This window comes from Dendrobates tinctorius, unplaced genomic scaffold (assembly GCF_039654945.1).
Source record: "Dendrobates tinctorius isolate UK_male_01 unplaced genomic scaffold, ASM3965494v1 ptg000113l, whole genome shotgun sequence".
Lineage (NCBI taxonomy): Eukaryota > Metazoa > Chordata > Amphibia > Anura > Dendrobatidae > Dendrobates > Dendrobates tinctorius.
In genome coordinates, this window is record NW_027361781.1 from 16831679 (window position 1) to 16851470 (window position 19792).

Sequence of the window (19792 nt, forward strand, 5' to 3'; positions counted from 1 at the left end):
ACGGCTTCCATGGAGGCCATCATCCTCCCCAGGATTCTCATACAGAACCGAAGGGGAATGGGGAGTGGACAATTCAGGGATCGGATTCCCTTCGAGAGAGCGGCAACCTTGTCCTTCGGAAGGAACACCCAGGCCAGGTTCGTGTCGAACTCCATCCCCAGGAAAGCTAGTCGCCGAGTGGGGTACAGAGTGGACTTATCCGTGTTGATTAGCCAGCCGAGGCGGGTCAGAGTGTCGAGGGTGATCTGAAGACTGTGAAGGCAATCTCAACGGGATGTGCCCTTGATTAATAGATTGTCCAGGTAAGGGATTATCAGAATCCCCCTGGACCGAAGGATGGCCATGATGGCTGCCATGACCTTCGTGAAGACCCTGGGAGCCGATGCTAGGCCGAAGGGGAGAGCTGTGAATTGATAGTGATTGTCCTGGATCGCAAATCGAAGGAACCTTTGGTGCTGCACACAGATAGGGATGTGGAGATACGCATCCTGAATGTCTACGGAGCAGAGGTATTCTCTCGGTTCCATGGAGGCGATCACTGAGCGTAGGGACTCCATCCTGAAGTGGCGGATTCGAACGTGCCGATTCAGAAGTTAGAGGTATAAGATTGGATGGAGCGAGCAGTCTTTTCTCAGGACTACGAAGAGATTCGAGTAGAAACCCGAAAACCATTTGTCCTGATGAATGGGTACAATTACCCCGGTGGATAGGAGGGAAGAGACGGCCTGGAGGAACCCTGGAGTCTGAGAAGGCTGTTTCGGAGGACGAGACAGAAAGAAGCGTCTCTCTGGGAGGGAAGAAAATTCGATTTTGTAACCTGACGTAATGATTTCCCTTATCCAGGCGTTGTCGACAAACCGACAGCCACTCGTCCCTGAAGGAAACAAGTCTGCCTCCCACCCTGGAGAAATTTCCAGGTCAAGGTGACCCATCACTTGGAAGAAAATCTGTTGGAACGGGAACCAGAGGGCTTGGGGGTCCTGCCCTTTGGTCTCCAGTGGTGCGAGGGTTGGAATGATGGTCTCCTCTGCTCTCCGGAGGTAGAGGGGCGGTCCTGGTGTGAGGAACCTTCTGAAGGAGGGAAGGGTCGAAATGACCTAAACGGCCGGTGAGGCTTTCTGTTAAAGAAGCGCTTAGGTCTAGACTGAGGAAGCGAGGTGCTCTTACCTCCAGTCGCATCAGATATTATCTGGTCTAGCCTGGCTGAATGCTAGGTTAGTGAGCTACTTCAAGAGTTGGTGTCTGCATTCCATGACTTCAACCAAAGCATGCGGCGTATGGACACGCTGTTGCTGTTTGCTCTTGCGGAGCACCCAGCGGCATCCAGGGAGGCAGCTAGAAGGTATTTGCCTGCATGATCAATTTGATCTGCTAATTCTGCTAGCTCATCTTGAGGAGCTGATGCTAAAATGCCCTTACGAAGTATCTTTGCCCAGGCTGAGATGGCTTTCGCCACCCAAGTGGAGGCGAAGCTGAGGCAGAGAGAGGCGCCAGTCGCCTCAAAAATGGATTTCGTCAGTGATTTGATCTGCCTGTCCGTCGGAGTCCTTAAGTGACGCACCGTTCGGTAGAGATAGAACTGTCTTGGAAGACAGACGAGAAACCAGCGGATCCACCTTAGGGGACTCGGCCCACTCTGTGAGAAGGTCCGAGTTAAAGGAATATAGCACGCCCAGCTTCTTGCATCCTGAAAAACACTTTTCTAGGTGTTCCCAGTGCTTGGTTAAGGTAGCATCTAACTCTGTTTGGGAAAGGTTCGGGTGGGAGGCCTTGCACGTTTAAATGAGACAGGAGTCCTGTGTAGGTATCCCATCTTCCTTTAACCTTAGCGTTTGAGTCTTTATCTGAGTCTGACCCAGACTGTAAATCTGACCCAAGTTCCTCCTCCTCCGAGGGGAGCTGTCACAAAGAAAGCAGCCTGGATGTTGCGGAGGGTCCTGGTGAGCTGGAAGAAGAGCCAGACAGAACCCGCTTCCTTGAACTCCGACCCAGCCTGTCACTTTGGAGGTTGCGGTCAGGTGCTGGCGGCTCGCCGTGAGAGGCGGTCGGAGCACTGGTGGCTGTAGACGGCTGTGGAAGTCGTTCTAAAACCTGGACCAGGGACTGGGATACCACTTTAGTCAGGTCTGCGACCGACTGAGACACTGTAACCGCCCACTCCGGTGGAGGGGGGAGTGCTCTCATCCCGGAAGTCAGTGTGCTCCTGTGGGGCAGACATGGTGGAGGTACTGCAGGACGGGCAGAGAGGATAAGACCGATCTGAGATCCACTTTTTCTTACAGCGAGCACAGGCGTAATGAGTTACGGTAGGCCTAGCGAGGGGAGCCCTTGTGGAGTTGGGCATATGTAGAGAGTAACACACTCTAGTGAGGTAAAGATACTGCACGGGAGCGAGTAACGCTCTCTGGTGAGGTAAAGATACTGCAGGGGAGTGCTATAAGGTGGCCCAGGGAGAAGGATAGAGCCTACCCGTTACCAGCGATCCGCAGCAAGCAGGAGCGTGACTGTGTCCCCCGAATAGTAAGTCCGCATGCTGCCAAGGCAGTGCACAAGGTGCTGGGCAGCGTTATGATGCTGGAGCAGTGAAGGACCTTAGCGTGGGCGTGGCTAGAGTCCGACTTGCGTGATAGGCTGTTGTCAGAAAATGGGGCGTTGTTACACAAAGCGCCCCCACGATTGGCTGGGCTGAGGAGAGTGGCGTGCCTCATGCGGACTTCCAGGCCTGTCTATGAAGGAAAAATAAGAGCCAAAAAAGCGCACGCTGAACAGGAAAAACACCTGTAAAAATGAAAGCGAAGCCGCCAATGCCTGACAGGAAAAGCGCTATGTACTAGAGTGAAGCTGATACCCCGGAGAGGAGGGGGGTTGGTGATAGCAGTGGGGACACCGCAGGGCCCGGGCGCTGAGTGAAGTATGAAGCTGCTATTAATAAAGTGCGCGCCCATGAGGGGTTGTGGTACCGTAGACTTCTATGTGGAGCGTCCGTCTTCTTTTCCAACTTGGTATATAATGAGGAGGCATACCGCAGGGTCCCCTGGATGGAGAGGGTCACTGGGAGACAATATCATCCGTCCCACACTGTCCCTACAGTGCAGAAAACGGCGTCAACCACTTCAGCGAAGAAGGGAGGTCACCGCCGGTGACCACCGTCTTCCTCTCAGCCCTGTCCGGAGAGAGGGGTGAGGAGGGGAATCGGCAAGGACTAGCCACCAGTTATCGCCCAGAAGCACCCATGAGAGTGGTAGGGGGATAGAGTCCTGCCTGCGGCCTGAGGGATGTGATGTGGGCGACACCACATTGCTAGCTCAGCCGCATAATATGGGAAGGCAGGGTTGAGAATTTATATTTTCCATGCTTATTTGCACATTATTCACTACTGCACCTTTTATATTACTGCTACTACATTTTCAAAAGCCCCATCTTATTTAAGCATTACCTTTTATGAGACCGTATGGTACGCCGATGCAATTGCGGTTTATATATAAATTATGGTGCGTGATATACAATACTTTCATTTTAGTCCTTTAGGTGTGATTTCACTAGGATAAAATATATATTTCAGCTATGCTCCTGAATTAATATTCCCAGATCCCCTGCTTTATGAAAGTGTTACTCTAATTTGATATAATTTTAATAATTTTTTTGAATAAACTTTGATAATTTGTACGAATACACTCTTTGACCTCTTCTTGTGATTTCCAGAATCAGAAAAGGGTTTTTGTGCCAGTTTGAAATATACTCACTGTCAGCATTCTGCATGGTGTCCTATAGATATCACGCTTTGTCTGGGGAGCAGCTGTCTCCTGATTCTGGAGCTGCTCACTCCCCATCTACAGTTTTCCATTCTGGCGCAGAGTGGTCCTAACCGCAGAGCCTCCTCGCGCAGCACACAGTGCAAGGCAGCAGGGGAATGGCTCAGCTGATTGGGCGAACCGAGAAGGAAAAGGCTTCTACGTAGGTGAGTATAATGCGGTGTGCATCCATCCCTCTCTCATCCACAAATCCCTCCCTCCATCCACACACACACACACACCACTATAGACTGAGGCTCTGCAGCAGCTGAAGTGTATTAAGTAGTATATATGTAGATATATACACTCCTCACTATAGACTCTTCAACTCACAGATCTCGTATGTCAGGGGTAATGAGGGAACATGTGACACTATCACCACTGTGGATGTGATGTGGGGACATGTGAAGCTCTGTCACCACTGTGGATGTAATGTGGGGACATGTGAAGCTCTGTCACCACTGTGGATGTAATGTGGGGACATGTGAAGCTCTATCACCACTGTGAATGTGATGTGGGGACATGTGAAGCTCTGTCACCACTGTGGATGTGATGTGGGGACATGTGAAGCTCTATCACCACTGTGAATGTGATGTGGGGACATGTGAAGCTCTATCACCACTGTGAATGTGATGTGGGGACATGTGAAGCTCTATCACCACTGTGGATGAGATATGGAGACATGGGATGCTCCATCACCACTGTGAATGTGATGTGGGGACATGTGAAGCTCTATCACCACTGTGGATGAGATGTGGAGACATGTGAAGCTCTATCACCACTGTGGATGAGATGTGGAGACATGGGATGCTCTATCACCACTGTGGATGAGATGTGGGGACATGTGAAGCTCTATCACCACTGTGGATGAGATGTGGAGACATGGGATGCTCTATCACCACTGTGAATGTGATGTGGGGACATGTGAAGCTCTATCACCACTGTGGATGAGATGTGGAGACATGTGAAGCTCTATCACCACTGTGAATGTGATGTGGGGACATGTAAAGCTCTATCACCACTGTGAATGTGATGTGGGGACATGTGAAGCTCAATCACTACTGTGGATGAGATGTGGAGACATGGGATGCTCTATCACCACTGTGGATGAGATGTGGAGAAATGGGATGCTCTATCACCACTGTGGATGTGATGTGGGGACATGTGAAGCTCTGTCACTACTGTGGATGTGATGTGGGGACATGTGAAGCTCTGTCACCACTGTGGATGTGATGTGGGGACATGTGAAGCTCTATCACCACTGTGGATGTAATGTGGGGACATGTGAAGCTCTGTCACCACTGTGGATGTGATGTGGGGACATGTGAAGCTCTGTCACCACTGTGGATGTAATGTGGGGACATGTGAAGCTCTATCACCACTGTGGATGTGATGTGGGGACATGTGAAGCTCTGTCACCACTGTGGATGTGATGTGGGGACATGTGAAGCTCTATCACCACTGTGGATGTGATGTGGGGACATGTGAAGCTCTATCACCACTGTGGATGTGATGTGGGGACATGTGAAGCTCTGTCACCACTGTGGATGTGATGTGGGGACATGTGAAGCTCTGTCACCACTGTGGATGTAATGTGGGGACATGTGAAGCTCTGTCACCACTGTGGATGTGATGTGGGGACATGTGAAGCTCTGTCACCACTGTGGATGTAATGTGGGGACATGTGAAGCTCTATCACCACTGTGGATGTGATGTGGGGACATGTGAAGTTCTGTCACCACTGTGGATGAGATGTGGGGACATGTGAAGCTCTATCACCACTGTGGATGTGATGTGGGGACATGTGAAGCTCTATCACCACTGTGAATGTGATGTGGGGACATGTGAAGCTCTATCACCACTGTGGATGAGATGTGGAGACATGGGATGCTCTATCACCACTGTGAATGTGATGTGGGGACATGTGAGGCTCTATCACCACTGTGGATGAGATGTGGAGACATGGGATGCTCTATCACCACTGTGGATGTGATGTGGGGACATGTGAAGCTCTGTCACTACTGTGGATGTGATGTTGGGACATGTGAAGCTCTATCACCACTGTGGATGTGATGTGGGGACATGTGAAGCTCTATCACCACTGTGGATGTGATGTGGGGACATGTGAAGCTCTATCACCACTGTGAATGTTATGTGGGGACATGTGAAGCTCTATCACCACTGTGGATGTGATGTGGGGACATGTGAAGCTCTATCACCACTGTGGATGTGATGTGGGGACATGTGAAGCTATCACCACTGTGGATGTAATGCGCACGTATGCGCAAAAAAAGGCATGCGCTTTTTTTTATTTTTTTTAAAAATGCACCAAAACCCGCAAAAAAACGCACACAAACGCATGATGCTTTTTTTTTCATGCATTTGTGTGTGCAAAAAACGCGCAGCAAAAGAAAAGCAAGTGTGAAAGTAGGCTTAGATAATAAAGCACAGGGAGCGGTCAAGTGTGGCAGAGACGCAGGTAAACAAAAGCGGTGTAGGGAAATGAAATTCAGGAAGAACGAAAGGAGGAAAGAAAAAAACAAAATGTATAGTGGTGATGTACATCACAATACAGCACACAAGGAGAAAAAAAAAAAACTTCTTTAACCCCTTCATGTCCTTTTTTGCGTCATCTTGCAGTAGGGACCCAGGAGTCTTCATCGCAGGGGCTGGTTTGGCCCCACAACCCGTGACTACAATTCTGAACAGCCAATCACAGTGTATCAGGTATATTGCCTGTAACACTGATGCCCAGCCTACAATCGGCTGTGTAAGAGGACTGATCATAGGCTTGAGCCTAGAAACGCTAGGATCACTGATTGTCATCGTCGATTGCACCCCTCTGTGCTTCCTCTTTTCGGGCTCCAGACGTGAGGAGAGTGGTCACAGAGAGACCAGCTGTGCTGGGCCTTGTGGTGCCACTTGCTTTGTAAAGCCTGTGCCACCACTGCTAGTGTTGCTGCTGCTTGTGAACAAAGAAGAAGAGTTCCTGATCTTTCCTAATCATTCCCAATCCCCCTCTCACCCCTTCTGCTACAGTAGTTGATCGCTCGATTTTGGCAGGTTCTTTGTTTCTCCTGCAGCCGCCAAGCGCTGATCGGTGACACAAATCACTGATCCGCACTCACCACAAAAATAGGGAATTTACAATTTTTTGTAAAGCACCTGGGGGGATCAAGGTGCTCACCAAACGTCTAGATAAATTCTTTGAGGGGGGGGTCTAGCTTTCAAAATGGGGTAAATTGTGTGTGTGTGTGTGTGGGGGGGGGGGGGGTTGTTTCCACTGTTTAGCTACATCAGGGGCTCTGCAAACATGATCTGGTGTCCGCTGTAAATTCCAGCCAATTCTAAGTTCAAAGAGTCAAACAGTGCTCCTTCCCTTCAAAGCCCTGCCGTGCACCCAAACAGTGGTTTTCCGCCACATATGGGGTATGGGCATGTTCAGGAGAAATTGAACTACAAATTTTGGGTACTATTTTCTCCTCTAACCCTTGGAAAAATAAAAAAATGTGGGTCTAAAGTAAAATTTTAGTGAAAAAAAGTTATTAAATGTTCATTTTTTTTCCTTCCACATTGCTTCAGTTCCTGTGAAGCACCTGAAGGGTTAACAAACTTCTTGAATGTGGTTTTTAGCACCTTGAGGGGGTGCATTTTTTAGAACAGGGTCACGTTTGGGTGTGTTCTGTCATACAAAGAAGACTGACTTTAAATGTGATGTGGTCCCTAAGAAAATGGTTGTGTAGATTTTGTTGGAAAAATGACAAATCGCTGGTCAACATTTAACCCTTATAACTTCCTAACAAAAAAAAGGTTAAAAAATTGTGCTGATGTAAAGTAGACATGTGGGATTTGTTATCAACTATTTTGTTTGACAAAACTCTGATTTAAGGGGATAAGAATTCAAAAAGTTTTACATTTTCCAAATTTTCAGAATTTTTGCCAAATTTTCCTTTTTTTCACAATTAAAACAAGTCATACAGAAGAAAATTTTACCACTATCATGAAGTACAATATGTAACGAAAAAATAATCTCAGAATCGGTGGGATACACTGAAGCGTTCCAGTTATTACCTCATAAAGGAACAGGTGTCAGAATGGTAAAATTTGACCTGGTCATGAAGGTGCAAAAACCCTTGGAGGGTGAGGGGGGTTAATTAAAAAAAAAAAGCACACTTATCTACATGTTCTGTGGATGGCTGCGCATTTGACATCACTACTCACCATTGGCAATCTGGATTGAAGCATCTGGAGATCATCATATCCATAGATCTGCTTAAAAGTAACAGCACAGAATCAAGAGTGGGCATAATGGGGTGTCAGGTCATTTAACAAAAAAACAAACAAACATACATGGGATGATTTAGCGAATCCTGCTTTGAGCAGGGGGTTGGACCAGATGGCCCAGGAGGTCCCTTCCAACTCTACGATTCTATGATTCTATTTTTCTCCTAATGATTGCACACACAGTCTTTATGAAATATGTATTTGAATCAGACATAGAACATGAATGAGAAACAAAAAGGCAAAAGCAGACACACGGCATCTACATCCGTGCCACAACAGTAAACTCATCATCACGACACACAACGACTGGGCTTACTGGGTATGCAGGCAGGAGACCTCCAGGTCCTACTATGTACTGATTGTGTAACAAAGGGGGCACTCCCTGCGGCAGGTTGGGGGGAGCTTTTCCTGGTAAAGGAAGAAAAAAAAACAAAAAAAAAAAACCATATATAAATTGGAATATCTATTGCAACATTAGCTCATGTCATGTGTTATGAAACCTCTACAAAACAAGGACCAGATATATCTATAGACTTCTATAAATATGCAGAACCTATGAGCATTTTAATGGATGCAATCTCCATTGCATTTTACATGTCCCGGGCTCAGAGACAAGTAATTACTTGCTGGAAAGTGTTGGTCATCTGATAAAAACGAAGATCTTTGCAACGGCAAGAAGGTTGAGCTGCAAACGTGGTGCATCAGCAAGACTCATTTAATCACCCTAGCAGCTTTTTTTCTGCACTGACGCTGTACGCAGAGTATGCACCAACCAAAACCATGATAGCATAGTGATTGCTAACTGCTCAGTAAGAGAGATAAAAGGTCTATATGACAATGCAACATTTAAAGCAACATTGAAGTGCACACCATTAGTGCACACCATTATAGTGGCAGGAGGGGTGCACGCCATTACAGCGGCAAGAGGGGTGCACGCCATTACAGCGGCAAGAGGGGTGCACGCCATTACAGTGGCAAGAGGGGTGCACGCCATTACAGTGGCAAGAGGGGTGCACGCCATTACAGTGGCAAGAGGGGTGCACGCCATTACAGTGGCAAGAGGGGTGCACGCCATTACAGTGGCAAGAGGGGTGCACGCCATTACAGTGGCAAGAGGGGTGCACGCCATTACAGTGGCAAGAGGGGTGCACGCCATTACAGTGGCAAGAGGGGTGCACGCCATTACAGTGGCAAGAGGGGTGCACGCCATTACAGTGGCAAGAGGGGTGCACGCCATTACAGTGGCAAGAGGGGTGCACGCCATTACAGTGGCAAGAGGGGTGCACGCCATTACAGTGGCAAGAGGGGTGCACGCCATTACAGTGGCAAGAGGGGTGCACGCCATTACAGTGGCAAGAGGGGTGCACGCCATTACAGTGGCAAGAGGGGTGCACGCCATTACAGTGGCAAGAGGGGTGCACGCCATTACAGTGGCAAGAGGGGTGCACGCCATTACAGTGGCAAGAGGGGTGCACACCATTACAGTGGCAAGAGGGGTGCACACCATTACAGTGGCAAGAGGGGTGCACACCATTACAGTGGCAAGAGGGGTGCACACCATTACAGTGGCAAGAGGGGTGCACACCATTACAGTGGCAAGAGGGGTGCACACCATTACAGTGGCAAGAGGGGTGCACACCATTACAGTGGCAAGAGGGGTGCACACCATTACAGTGGCAAGAGGGGTGCACACCATTACAGTGGCAGGAGGGGTGCACACCATTACAGTGGCAGGAGGGGTGCACACCATTACAGTGGCAGGAGGGGTGCACACCATTACAGTGGCAGGAGGGGTGCACACCATTATAGTGGCAAGAGGGGTGCACACCATTATAGTGGCAAGAGGGGTGTACACCATTATAGTGGCAAGAGGGTGCACACCATTATAGTGGCAAGAGGGTGCACACTATTATAGTGGCAAGAGGGGTGCATACCATTATAGTGGAAAGAGGGGTGCACACCACTATAGTGGCAAGAGGGGTGCACACCACTATAGTGGCAAGAGGGGTGCATACCATTATAGTGGAAAGAGGGGTGCACACCACTATAGTGGCAAGAGGGGTGCACACCATTATAGTGGCAAGAGGGGTGCACACCACTATAGTGGCAAGAGGGATGCACACTATTGTAAACGGCCATAGCTGCTTACCTGAAGACACAAGTGGAGCAGTTCTGGTGTTGGCGGCAGCTGCTGGCACACTGACACTGGGAACGCTCAGGCCCAAGCTGTTTGTAGTGTTCATACTGCTGGCCAGGCTGACGACAGAAGAGGTGGTGCTTGTCGCAGACGTCTGGGCCGTAGAGAACGTTGTGCTGGGCTGGAGCGACACTGTGTTCTCCACACTCGTATGCTATAAAGTGTAAAAAGTTTAGATTCCTGGAATAATTACACAGCTAAGTCACTGAAAATGAGAGAACTTACTGTGTGGGAAACTGCCGTGGACAATACAGACGCTGTAGGAAGGCTGTTCTGGTGCCCGGACAAAGTGCTACGGGAAGAATTATAGACACGGTTTTACAATTACAAACTGTAGCAGTGAAAAGCCTTGTGTGAACAGTTTCTGCAAGACTCAGTCATAAAGATCTCCAAATGCAAGGTCAGATGTGTGCTTGGTTACCATCACCGTCTGCTGCTCTTACTGCCGGACAAACTTATTGGGTTTATACCTGTTGATTTGGGCTAGAGAGCTACTTGAGAGGTCGCTGGGCTGTGGTAAGCTGGAGAGAGACACAGCCGACGTGTGCTGCTGAGACACTGCTGGAAGGAGAGGGGAGGCGGTGGAGGCCGGACTGGACAGAGACACTACAGAAGACAGGCTCTGCGAGTTCTCAGACTTCAAGGATGGTACAGAAGAAGTAGCTGTAACAAGAGGACACACAAAATTATGGCTTTATTTAGCTAGACAGCCAATCGCTCCCAGACATATGGGAAATCTTACATTTACATACAGGAGCCATCCAGTTAAAAGACAGTTTGTTATACTCACCCTGAGAAACCGCGACTTTCTGACCATGAGTACTCGGATTCTGCAGCCAGTCAGTGGCTGCAGCCTTCAGATGACCGGTGGTCGTGACATCATGATTTGCAGTCTGACAGAGCGTCAGACCAGTAGTGCTAAAGCGGATTTCTGGAGCAAGTATAATTTTTTTTTTTATCTGGACGGCTCCCTAATGCAATATCGTAAAGAAGGCATCGGGGCAGTGATTAGTCAACGATCTGTAGTCATTACCCTTGCACCCTGCGAGGGAGAATTCATCTATATTTTTTGCCTGCAGACGCTCTTCCGGTTAGATGACCAAACATGCAGATTACCACTGTGACTACAGGTAAATTACTTTTTTTTTTTTTTTAAAGCCGATTGTTTCAATTCTGGCATAATGGGACCCCATTACCTATAGCATTTAATGACTTCATTTCTCAGTAATGTAGCCTGAATGATGGTCAATAGGAGACATGTGGCAGCTGCGGGCTGAAGACTATTATAACAAAAAGATGGCTTGCTAGGGATTAGGAGGCGATTGTGTCAGCCGGAATGGGCATAAGAATCAGTAAGTTGCTGTCCACACATTCATTAGGACATGTGCTTGGAATGAAGCATCATTGCCTTGTTACATAGACCTGGGGAGAGCCGGCACCCGCAAGGAAGGCTGCAGTTAGGAGCACATGTTGCATGTATCAGGAGGAAAGAAAACTCTGGTGATGATCACTGAGCAAGTACTTACTGTTCAAAGACACTTGTGCCCGAATCCCATTGTGTCCGTTCTAAAATGGAGAGAAAAAATAAGAGCTCAGAACAATGACCAGTGGCAAGTCAGACACTTCTGCGTTATTGTAGCCGTGCAGTTTTTATTCTGAAAATTCAGAGAAGACTGTTTTAAAAGCCATCCGGGAACCATGCTACACCTTGCTCCCTTAAACACACACATAAGGAGAGACCTGTCAGTTTAGGGGAGAGGAACTGGTAGATGCCACATGGTCCTTGCAGGCTTTTCACAAGGTAAATAGTAAAATAACTATTATTCATCTATTCAGTCCCTCACCTAAATGACTGTTGAAGCGTCCTCGTATGTATTTAAAGATTTCCCCTGACCCACTTCTATTTATCACGGGACGCTGAAACTGCACAGGTATAATGATATAAGTCTCTATAGGTTACGTGCCAATTTGCAACTCAGGACTGATAACGGACTTGATTTTACAGGTGCTGAAGTGGTGTGAGGTTTGATAATGACCCCAGTGGAATACAGAGCAGTCATCAAGTTCCTTTACTTGAAAGGCTGCACACCAAAGGAGACGCTCGATGAGATGAAAGAGGTTTATGGCGATGATTCCCCATCATATAATGCAGACAAGAACTGGCATCATCAATTCCAATATGGTCGGACTTTGGTGCAAACAGCTCCAATTCCAGGGCGACCCCACTCTCCTATTGATGAACGCACCATCCAGCAAGTGGAGGTTGCCATTTTGGAAAATCGCTGTTTAAGGGCCCCGTCACACATAGCGACGCACCAGCGATCCCGACAACGATATTACCTTGTCAGGATCGCTGGTGTGTCGCTACATGATCGCTGGTGAGCTGCCAAACAGGCAGCTTCACCAGCGATCAGCACCAGCGACACGCGGGTAACAAGCGACGCTCGTCCCTTAGTTACCAGCGCGCTGGTGCAGGGAGCTGGTAACTAAGGTACACATCGGGTTTCTAAGCAGCGCACAGCAGAAACCTGATGTGTACCTTGGCTACCAGCTCCCTGCACCAGTGTGCCACTTAGAAACCCGACGTTTACCTTAGTTACCAGCGCGCTGATCGCTGGTCTCCCGCTTGTCACACGCAGCGATGCGTGCTGGTCAGCTGGAAACCAGCGATCACAAAAATGTCCTGGCCATTCCAGGACAATCAGCAATACCCGGCAGGGGGGCCGGTCGCTGGTCAGTGTCACACACAGCGATCTCGCTGGTGAGATCGCTGTTGCGTCACAAAACTTGTGACTCAGCAGCGATCTTGCTAGCGAGATTGCTATGTGTGACGGGGCTTAACAACTCGACACCTAGCCCAAAATGCCAAGATCAGTGTTGGGCCTGTGGAAAAAATCATCCAAAACCATCTTTACATGGCTAAGGTACATGCTTGGTAGGTTCCCCGGCTGCTCACACCTTTCCAAAAGCAGGAATGAGTTGAATGCTCTCAGGCTCTATTGACGATGTGCCATGGAAACCAGGAGGAATTTAACAGACTGATCACACAGGATGAAAGCTGGGTCCATCACTATGATCCTGAGACTAAAGTCTAGTCAATCCAATTGAAGCATCATGACTTACCGCCTCCAAAGAAGGCACATGCCCAACTCTCGGCAGACAAGGTCATGCTCACAGTATTTTGGGACCAGCACGGAGTACTGATGGATTTCCTAGCAAAGGTTACCATGATCACTGGGGCATACTATGCTTCACTGCTGCGGAAAGTGTGGGAGGCCCTCAAAACCAAGAGACGTGGCATGCTCATCAAAGGTGTCCACCTTCTGCAAGACAATACACCAGTTCACAACTCACATGTTGCCCAAATGGAAGCATGCTCCTGTGGTTTTGAAATATCACCGCATCCCCCTTATTCACCAGACCTTGCACCATCAGACTTCCACCTCTTTCCAACAATGAAGTTATTTTTGAAGGGAAAGCATTTTCTAGATGATGAGACTGATTTCCTAAGTCACAACGTGGCTTTTGGAGCAACCTGTCAACTTCTACAATCAACGTGTTTACAGTTGCTTAAAGAGATGGGAGAAGTGTGTGTCCCTAGGTGGCACGTTTCATTGCTCTCAGTCCACAGGAAGTGGGTCAGGGGAAATCTTTAATGAACGCCCCTCGTATTTTTCCCAAGATTCGGGTTAAAATCCTGAATTCTGCAATACCCCCTGATCCAAATATCAAGACTATGAAGAGCCATGTCCGACTTTTGCAGAGGTCCAACATGCGTTCCTCCAGTTCATTCATCCTTTCGTGCCGTGCGCAGCACGTATGTATCTTCAGCACTCCCATTGAGAATGAACAGTGGTGCGCATGATCGACCTCCGCCTACAAAACCCTGCTCTACCGATTGGTGGGGTCCTCCGTCCAAATAATCAGGAAGGATACCCTATCCCCTGGATAAGGGGTTAATTTCAATTTTGGAATAAAACCTTTAAATGTCATTATAATCCCATACTCCAGCACAATCTATCAAAATACGACCCATACAAGGGAAGGTGCTCCTGGGGAGCATTGAAGTGTCAGATATATATATCTAAGCCTTGGTTCCAAGGCAATGAGCGTCACCAAAAAATTTTTGCCCAATTTTTCTTCTTCAAGTTTTTTGGGGGTTCATTAGAAATTCACTCTAAAATTGTAAATTGCAGCATAAATTATGAGCTTACAGTGACAGGTACCACCTCAGAGGATGACATGGAGCTTTGGTATCCTATTCTGTTGTGCACAGACGTCTGGTCGTAAGAAGAGGAGGAGGAAGAGGAGATGGTGACCGGACTGGGGCTCTGCGTGGAGCTGCTGTGGCTGGACGTGGTGATTACTGGAGACGTGTAGCTGGGCTCCTGCACAGTACTGGATATTGGCAGAGAGGTATTCAGGGAGTCACTAGAAAGATAACACTAGTGTCACTTAAAAAGCAGGATTTATGGGTTGCTTACCGTAAAATCTGTTTCTCGAAGCCTTCATTGGGGGACACAGAAACCATGGGTGTATGCTGCTGCCACTAGGAGGCTGACACTATGTACAGAAAAAGGTTAGCTCCTCCTCCACAGTATACACCCCACCAACCGGCACTAATTTCCTCAGTTAGTGAGAAAGCAGTAGGAGAAGAAACAAAACAGAATGAAAACAGAACAGACAACTCAACTATAATCAACAAACAACATAAGAACAGGAGTTGCAGAACATGGGAGGGTGCTGTGTCCCCCAATGAAGGCTTCAAGAAACAGATTTTACAGTAAGCAACCCAAAAATCCTGTTTTCTCTATCGCTTCATTGGGGGACACAGAAACCATGGGACGTCCCAAAGCAGTCCCTGGGGAGGGAGAAGCAAACTTCCATTAGGTCTGAGGACTCACCACCTGCAGGATCCTTCTGCCTAGGCTGGCGTCCGCCGAAGTGTAGGTGTGGACCTTGTAAAATTTGGCAAAACGTGTGGATCGAAGACCAAGTTGCCGCTTTGCAGAGCTGCAGCGCGGAAGCTCTGTGGCGCACCGCCCAGGAGGCACCCACAGCCCGGGTAGAGTGAGCTCTATTTCCAGGAGGGGCACTCGATGCTTGACCCGGTAGGCTTCCAAAATGACCGATCTGATCCAGCGAGCAATGGTAGCCTTGAGAGGCCAGCTGACCTTTCCACGCACCATCTGGAATGATGAAAAGAGGTCTGTCTTCCGCAAGGGAGACATCCTAGCTAGATAAACCTTCATCGCCCTGACCAGGTCTAGCTTGTTCAAGGAGCGCTCCAGAGGGTAGATTGGACCCGGACAAAAGGACGGGAGAACAATGTCCTCATTTAGGTGGAAAGTGGACACGACCTTAGGAAGGAAGGCAGGGGCCGCAGGACCACCTTATCCTGGTGGAGTGACAAGACAGGGCCGCCAATTCCGACACGCGCTGGATGGAGGTGATGGCCACCAGAAAGGCTACTTTCCAGGAGAGAAGGGATAGGGAGACTTCCCTGAGCGGTTCAAAGGGTGACCGTTGAAGAGCCTCCAGGACCAGATTGAGATCCCATGGATCCACGGGAGCGTGGTATGGAGGTGCCGCATGAGCCACTCCCTGAAGAAAGGTCTTGACCTGTGGACGGGAGGCCAACGTCTTCTGAAAAAGAATGGAAAGCGCCGAGACTTGACCCTCCAAGGAGCTGAGGGCAAGGCCCGCATCTAGGCCTGCCTGGAGGAACGCCAGGAAAGAAGGGAGAGAAAAGGACATGGGCGGAACGTCATTAGCCTCACACCAAGTGAAATAGGCCTTCCACGTACGATAATACATTTTGGAAGACGATGGCTTTCTAGCCCGGATCATGGTGTGAATAACCCGATCCGAAAAACCTGACCGTTTCAGAACCGCGGTCTCAACAGCCACGCCGTTAAATTGAGCGGCAGAGAATTGGGGTGGCAGATTGGACCTTGAGACAGCAGATCTGCTCTGTCTGGAAGCTTCCAGGGGGCGTCCGCGAGAAGGTTAACGATGTCCGCGAACCAAGCCCTTCTGGGCCAATCTGGAGCGATGATGACTGGTACCCCTTCCGCCTTGATTTTCTTCCACAGCTTGGGAAGAAGAGGAAGGGGAGGGAACAGATAGGGGAGCTTGAACTGAGACCAGGGAATGGTCAGAGCATCGGCGTCCACTGCGAAAGGATCTCGGGCCCTGGATATGCACTGTGGGACCTTCCTGTTCAGGCGAGACGCCAGCAGATCCACGTCCGGAGTTCCCCAACGACGGCAAAGCTGATGTAAGACGTCCGGATGTAAGGACCACTCTCCCGCCGCGAGACCCTCGCGGCTGAGAAAATCGGCGACCCAGTTGTCCACGCCGGGAATGTGCACTGCGGATATCGCTGGGACCGATGCCTCTGCCCAGTGGAGAATCTTGGACACCTCCGCTAAAGCCGAGGAGCTCCGTGTCCCTCCTTAGTGGTTGACATATGCCACCGCTGTGGCACTGTCTGTCTGAATCCGGACCGGGAGACCCCTGAGAAGCCTTTCCCAGTGAATGAGAGACAGATAAATCGCCAGTATCTCGAGGATGTTGATTGGCAGAGTTGCCTCGAGTCGACCACCGACCCTGAACAGTCTGATTGCGAAACACTGCACCCCAGCCGAGAAGGCTGGCGTCCGTTGTCACAATCTGCCAGTGGATCGGAAGGAATGACCGGCCCGGGGAAACTAGAGGTGACGTCAGCCACCAATTGAGGGACTGTTTGACCCGGAACGAGATGCGAATTGGACGATCCAGGGAGAGAACGGACCTGTTCAATCGAGACAGGATGGCCTGTTGAAGCGGTCTCGTGTGAAATTGAGCAAAGGGAACCGCTTCGGTCGTCGCCACCATCTTTCCCAAGACTTTCATGGCTGACCGGAAGGATGGAAGCTTTGGGCTCTGCAGCGATCGTACATCTCGCCTCAGAGAGATCATCTTCTCTTTCGGAAGAAAGACCCTTGATTGACGGGTGTCGAACAATAAGCCTAGAAACACAAGACGTTGAGTCGGAACGAGGCAAGACTTTCTTTCGTTTACGAGCCACCCGAAACTGGACCGGGTGTCGAGAACGATGGTAAGGCTTTGGAGAGTCTGGTGAAAAGACGGAGCTTTGATTAGAATGTCGTCGAGGTACGGGAAGAAAACGAGACCTCTGATCCTCAACAGGGCCATCAATGCCGCCATGATCTTTGTGAACACTCTGGGCGCGGTGGCGAGACCGAACGGCAGGGCGACAAACTGGTAGTGGTCCTGATGAATCGCAAAACGGAATTTCTGATGCCCGTGAAAGATGGGGACATGCAGATAGGCGTCCTGAATGTCTATTGTGCACAAGAATTCCTGCGCCTCCATGGAAGCGATTACAGAACGAAGGGACTCCATCCTGAAATGTCGCAGGCGGACTCTCTTGTTCAGCAGTTTGAGGTCCAGAATGGGCCGAACCGCGCCGCCTTTTTTCGGCACCACAAACAGGGTTGAGTAAAATCCTGTGAATCGTTCCGTTTCGGGAACGGGCACAATCTCCCCGGAACTGAGAAGAGAGGCGATGGATGCAAAGAAGCCCGGAACTAAGGTGGGGTCTTTTGGAGGTCAGTACTCAAAGAAACGATCCTGGGGCCGAGAGACGAACTCTATCTTGTATCCTGAGGATACAACTTCCCTGACCCAAGCGTCTTCCACCGAGGCAAGCCAGACGTCTCTGAAAAAAAGGAGTCGCCCGCCCAGTTGGGGATGCGCCTCGGAACCTTGTTGATAGTCATGCAGATGTGGACCGTCCAGATCTGGATCTGAAGGATCTGCCCTCGGAGGAATAAGATCGCCAGGAGGGAGTAGGCCTAAAGGAGACCTTCTTCCTATCCTGGCGTGCCTGCGGCCTTTGTTGGTTGGAAAAAGTTTCCGTCGTCGCAACGCGGCGGAAGGGCCGAAACTGACGCCTTGGAGGGGGGTCTACGTGGCTTGGACTGAGGGAGAAGAGAGCTTGTTCCCCCAGTGGCGTCTTTAATAATCTGGTCCGAAGAGACGTGCTCCCTGAAAAGGCAGATTGGTAAGGGACTTTTTTGATGACAAATCCGCTTGCCAAGCCTTGAGCCAAATTATACGCCGGATTGCAACTACATTGCTGGACGCTTGAGCTGCACAAGACGCGGCGTCTATGCAGGCAGAGACCAAATATTCCCCTGCATGGGAGATCTCATTGGCCATCTCGGCCAGTCGCTCTGGCTGGGCTCCATCAAGAATGCCTTGGCGTAGATCCTCCGCCCAAGTAGCTATGGCCTTGGCTACCCAAGTGGAAGCAAAGGTTGGGCTTAGCACCGTCGCCGCCACTTCGAATGCTGACTTTGCTAAGGATTCTATGATCCTGTAGTTAGAATCTTTTAGAGACGCCACACCTGAAATTGGAAGGACCGTGTTCTTAGATAGTCTGGACACAGGAGCGTCTACAGAGGGGGAAGCCAACCAGTTGTCGGTGAGCTCTTGAGAAAATGGATACAGCACGCCGAGATGCTTCCCTCTTTGAAAGCGCCTGGTCGGATTTTCTCTTTCCCTGGTAAGGAGCTTATCAAACTCAGAGTGGGGAGCGAAGACTCTGGAAGGTGCTTCTGCCCGTCTGAACGAAACCTCCCGATCCGAGGGTTTCGCATGGGAGTCTGTGATCTCGAAAGTGTGGTTACTCGCTGCAATGAGGTTCTGCACCGTAACCTTCATGTCCACGGCATGGTCCGAATCCAGCTCTAAGACCTCTTTGGATGGCGCATCCAAGAACGCTTGGCCTGACTCGGGTGAGGAAGGACGGGAAGGAGACTGCTGGGGAGGACTATGAGGAGAGATGGGGCGAGGGGAGGAATCTGGCCGGAGATCCTGCCTGGGCCTTTTGCGGCTTATGCTGGCTGGCTCAGAAGGAGCCTCTTGAGCCCTGCTGGACCCTGCAGAAGTGTCCAGGGGCAACCTATCAAGCACGGCCACAAGGAACTGAGAGACCCTGGTGAGATCTGCCACAGATTGAGATAGAGAAGAAGCCCAGCCGGGAATGGGGGATTCACGCTCACGTGTTACATTAGGGGCGGCGGGCTCAATGGGATTCCTGCAGTCTAGGCAGAGGGGAGTGGACTGACATGAGGGAAGTTTGCGATTGCAAGAAGAGCATGCAAAATACTTGACTAAGGTGCAGGAGGAGGAGCACGGACAGACTTAGAGTTAGCCACGACGGAAAGTCACTGAAGCAGTGCCGGAAGGTTGGGGGACAGGAGACAGAGGAGGGTGTCAGTCAGCAGTTGCAGAGCTACTCACGCTCCGGTGTCCTGTAGCTGCTTCCAGCAATTGAAGATGCACGGCTCGTCTGGGCTTGCAGGGGCATGGCAGAGGGGACAGCGTCCGGCTGACAGGCTGAGGAAACGGCGGCAGCCTGAGAGGAGCAGAGTAGGAAGCGTGCGCTTTTCTGCAGAGACCGAGGAAGAGGATGGGCGGGGCTAACCGCCGATGCTAAAGATGGCGC

At 49.9% G+C, this 19792-nt stretch overlaps 1 protein-coding gene across 10 annotated transcripts in view; it reads right to left on the reverse strand.

The window, feature by feature from the left end:
• The window catches only part of UBAP2 (ubiquitin associated protein 2), a 65281-nt gene that overhangs the window by 18495 nt on the left and 26994 nt on the right, over positions 1–19792 (reverse strand). For 6 of the 10 annotated variants that reach the window (XM_073589812.1, XM_073589819.1, XM_073589816.1 and 3 more), the window contains exons 14-20: positions 14487–14703; positions 11799–11838; positions 10743–10935; positions 10498–10564; positions 10225–10426; positions 8392–8483; positions 8013–8063 (exon numbers count right to left, since the gene is read on the reverse strand). In XM_073589812.1, coding sequence (XP_073445913.1) covers positions 8013–8063; positions 8392–8483; positions 10225–10426; positions 10498–10564; positions 10743–10935; positions 11799–11838; positions 14487–14703 — 862 coding nt within the window. The remainder of the gene's footprint in view (positions 1–8012; positions 8064–8391; positions 8484–10224; positions 10427–10497; positions 10565–10742; positions 10936–11798; positions 11839–14486; positions 14704–19792) is intronic. The other 4 variants (XM_073589818.1, XM_073589820.1, XM_073589813.1 and 1 more) reach the window with 2 other exon arrangements.